The following is a 3,901-nucleotide window of genomic DNA, read 5'->3' as shown; positions in this document are numbered from 1 at the left end:
AATGTACGCCATTACCACTTTGTCTTCTTCCACCTTCTTGTCACGTGCTTGGTGGTTCTGCCTACAAAAAAGGATTGTGCTCCAAATCCCAAAAGCTACTCCAGTTGCCTCGATTGAACCTTTGCGGACTACCATGACCAGGATGACTGAGGTTCTATACGAACATAATTGATATTGTTGAATGTAAACAAGTGATGTGCATCAATGAAACTTTGTTGGAAATGTACGCCATTACCACTTTGTCTTCTTCCACCTTCTTGTAACGTGCTTGGTGGTTCTGCCTACAAAAAAGGATTGTGCTCCAAATCCCAAAAGCTACGTCCGTCAAGTACAATCGCCTCCCAAAGTAAATAAAGCTTCTTTACTTCCTGAGTCTCTTCACGGGGGTGCCCTGACCACCTTGCTGTGCCCCGGCAGCTTTTGGATGCAGAACTATGGCCTCGTCTTCTCTTGATTGTTGTTTGGCAAAATTCACAAAGACCTTCAAGAAGGGACACACATGCAAGCTTGGTGAGAAAATATTTACATTCCTCTTTAAACCTCTTTTGTTTTTACTTGATCGAGAGTGGTCTGTGACACCGAGTAGTCCTCGATGTTGAGCTGGTCTTTGTTGGCCAGGACCATCTGGAAGATCCTTGCCAGGGAGGAGGAGGCTATCTTGTACTGCAGGGTGTTGTAGTGTTTTTCCCTCTGGACGCAGCCGGGGAAGGTGCTCTCCATGAAGGCTTCGGCCGGGTTCAGATCGGGGGCGCAACCGGCCTTGGAGGCCCTGATCTTCATGGTCACCACGTAGCCATCACCAAATCTGACCGTGATGACAGATTTCATTTAATCGTAGCTTACAGATCTCTGGGCTGTATTGAGGTACCCTGTGCCAAGTGCTTGTACGATCTAAAGACGTCAGATACAAGTCCTGCCTGTCTAAGATAATATCTACCGTATTTTTCAGACTATAAGGCGCACTTAAAACCCTTTAATTTTCTCAAAACTCGACAGTGCGCATTATAACCCGGTACGTCTAATGTACGGAATAATTTCAACCTCGAAGCTATGTTATTTGGTACATGGTGCAATGACAAGTGTGACCAGTAGATGGCAGCCACACATAACAGATACGTGTAGACTGCAATATGACTCAAGTAAACAACACCAACATTTTATATGTTCCATTGAAAATATAAAACATTACACACAGCGCTCAAAAATCTATCAAAATGTTTTAGTACGACTTTGGTAAGCTATGAAGCCGCACCGCTTGATGGATTGTACTGTGCTTCAACATACGAGTATTATTGTCAGAATAATTGTATCTAAGTTATCACAAAACTTTGTGTTGAAATGAGTTCCCGGCGAGAAGACAAAAGCTGTCTTTGAACCTACCAAGAAGAAGGCTTGTAAAACTCCACTGTGTAGGATGGGAAGCAACATGAAGGTGTTCTGTTTCTTTCATGTATTGTAATCCACAGAAAGATTTTGTCTTGACTCCCCTCCAGGCGACCTTTTCTGTGAACTGTTTTACGACCTTTTCTTTTGAACTGTTGTAATCAAAGGCGATGGCTATTTATGGCCACCGTCCCTTTAAAAACAGCTGTTGCCATGTAATCAGGGAAAGTCCAAATAAAAGAGGAGGCGTACAATCTTTTGGCAGAGCATAATGACACTGTAAAAGGGTACAGATGTACACGTTTCTCCTCACTGAGCCAAAATGAGTTCTGTCTCTGTTTGATTCTTGTTTTATATATGTCTTCAGTGTTTGAATCTGACAATTATTATTAAGTTAAAGTTATGGTGTGTGTATAAGGTAAGACATATTATCTGGCGTTTTGTTTTGAAATATTATGCAAAAGCAACTTTTCTGGTACCTGCTGATGTGTATTTGGGATCTGCATAAATCCTGAATATGTGCGCGCATCCGCCTTTGTAGTCTTTGCCGACAACGTAGTCGATAAACTTCTTCTTTTTCTCTACTTGTTATGGGACATTCATCCTCCACTGTTGCCATTTCTAATATAAAGTAGTGTAAAGTTCTTACTTATATCTGTCAGTAAACTCGCCATGAAAGCACTAAAACATACCGGTGTAGTGAGTTTACATTATTCACCCAAGGAACTTTAGTTATTAGAGAGTTCCGGTCTTGACGGTTTTTCACGTTGTTGTTGCACTAGTGAGCCACGGATGATTGATTATAATTATTGATTGAAGTAAAGTCTGAATGCCATCTTTTGACACTTCTTCCACCCCCGTCCTTGCACGCTACACCGCAACAACAAAGATGACGGGGAGAAGACGCAGTCGAAGATGAGCCACGTAAATAAGACCGCCCACAAAACGGCGCATCCTGAAGCGACTGTCTTTTACATTCAGAAAAAAATAAAATAAAATATGACTCCTTTAATGCGCCTTATAATCCGGTGCACCTTTCATGGCGAGTTTACTGACAGATATAAGTAGGAACTTTACACTACTTTATATTAGAAATGGCAACAGTGGAGTATGAATGTCCCATAACAAGAAGATAGAGAAAAAGAAGAAGCTTATCGACTACGGCGGTGGACGTGCGCAAATTTTCAGGACTTATGCAGATCCCAAATACACATCAGCAGGTACCAGAAAGGTAAGAAAAGTTGTTTTAGCATAATACTGTGAAGATAATATATATTATATATTATATACTTTAATATGTAATATATCTCTGACTATGGTAGCCGTAATGGGCCGACAATCCATCAAGTGGTGCGCCTTCAAAGTCGTACTAAAACATTTTGACAGATTTTTAAGTCTACATGTATCTCTTATGTGTGACTGCCATCTACTGGTCACACTTATCATTACAGCATGTACCAAATAAAATTGCTTCGAGGTCGGTAAACACAACCAGCATTATTCCGTACATGTTAGAATAGTTATGTGTAAGTTATCACACAACTGTTATGCTTAAAGGCCGTTGCTATAGTTATTATCAATTGTGCTGGAGTTGTACTTTTCTATCTGTGCAAAGGGACAATTTGCAATCTTGGATTGCAGTCGTCTCTTATCAGTGTTATTGAGGACCGTGACACAGACAAAGCAGAGACAGGGCGATATCACGAGTGTCAGCACATTTGCATTTCTGAATACATTGTGTCTAACTGGGGCTGCTGAAATTACCCCCCTTTCCTTCAGAAGCAGCCTCAGTGATGTAACCAGGGACCTCCCAAATAAATAGAGGAGCACGTGGGTCTGGACCTTAGAGCGTGGTGGGAGATTGTAATTGAGTGTGCAGCTCCAAACGTCTCTCCTCATTGAGCCAAATTGAACTCTGTCTCTGCATGATTCCTTGCTTCTTGTCTGTTTAATAGATGTCATCAGTGTTTGAACCTGACAGTACATTAGGCGCACCGGGTTATAAGGAGCACTGTCGATTTCTGAGAAAATTAAAGGATTTTTCGGACGATAAGGCACACTTAAAATCCACATACGGTCCGATCATAACGTATTTACAAATGTATTTGTCGCAGAGTGTCACAAAGTGGACGAGCACAAAAGAGACCAACTTGTATTTGAGTTGCTGAATGGTTCCGAGACACTTGAAGGACCCGTTCACCATGATGGCCAAACGCGTGCAGAGCGCCTCACATTCCTCCATGCTGTTAAAGGGACAGCGACCGTTACGTTCCAAAAATACTCCCAAATACACATTCAGACGTGTGGTGCACCTGTGTGAGGTGAGGACGACAGCTCTTTTCTCCTGGATCACGCTCACGATGGAGCTCCAGAGGAAGCGCCTGGACAGCGGGTCCATGCCTGTTGTGGGTTCATCCTGACGTGGAGAACAAAAAAAAAAACATTTTGCTTACGTTATTGGGAGAGTCAGTTTGGGTTTGGGACTCACCAGCAGGACCAGAGCGGGACAGCCGATCAT

At 42.4% G+C, this 3,901-nt stretch overlaps 1 protein-coding gene across 1 annotated transcript; it reads right to left on the bottom strand.

Annotated features, from left to right (window-relative positions):
* Positions 1 to 205: 205 nt before the first annotated feature.
* LOC133609288 (retinal-specific phospholipid-transporting ATPase ABCA4-like) lies at positions 206 to 3,609 on the bottom strand. Its single transcript, XM_061964794.2, has 3 exons — positions 3,534 to 3,609; positions 556 to 805; positions 206 to 481 (listed from the first exon to the last, which is right to left on the bottom strand). The coding sequence occupies exons 1-3, from the start codon at positions 3,584 to 3,586 to the stop codon at positions 362 to 364; spliced, it is 423 nt and encodes a 140-aa protein (XP_061820778.2). The 5' UTR covers positions 3,587 to 3,609; the 3' UTR covers positions 206 to 361.
* Positions 3,610 to 3,901: the final 292 nt, after the last annotated feature.

The sequence above is a fragment of the Nerophis lumbriciformis genome, linkage group LG07 (assembly GCF_033978685.3).
Source record: "Nerophis lumbriciformis linkage group LG07, RoL_Nlum_v2.1, whole genome shotgun sequence".
NCBI classification, from domain to species: domain Eukaryota; kingdom Metazoa; phylum Chordata; class Actinopteri; order Syngnathiformes; family Syngnathidae; genus Nerophis; species Nerophis lumbriciformis.
This window is presented reverse-complemented; position numbering and strand designations above follow the sequence as displayed.

Bases quoted from the DNA above. Each gene is read 5' to 3' on its own strand.
- LOC133609288 (XM_061964794.2), bottom strand. From the start codon at position 3,586: ATGGTGAACGGGTCCTTCAAGTGTCTCGGAACCATTCAGCAACTCAAA. The intron at 806-3,533 runs GTTGGTCTCTTT...CATCACGGTCAG, and splicing joins ATTCAGCAACTCAAATACAA to ATTTGGTGATGGCTACGTGG. The intron at 482-555 runs GTAAAAACAAAA...CCCTTCTTGAAG, and splicing joins CACAGACCACTCTCGATCAA to GTCTTTGTGAATTTTGCCAA.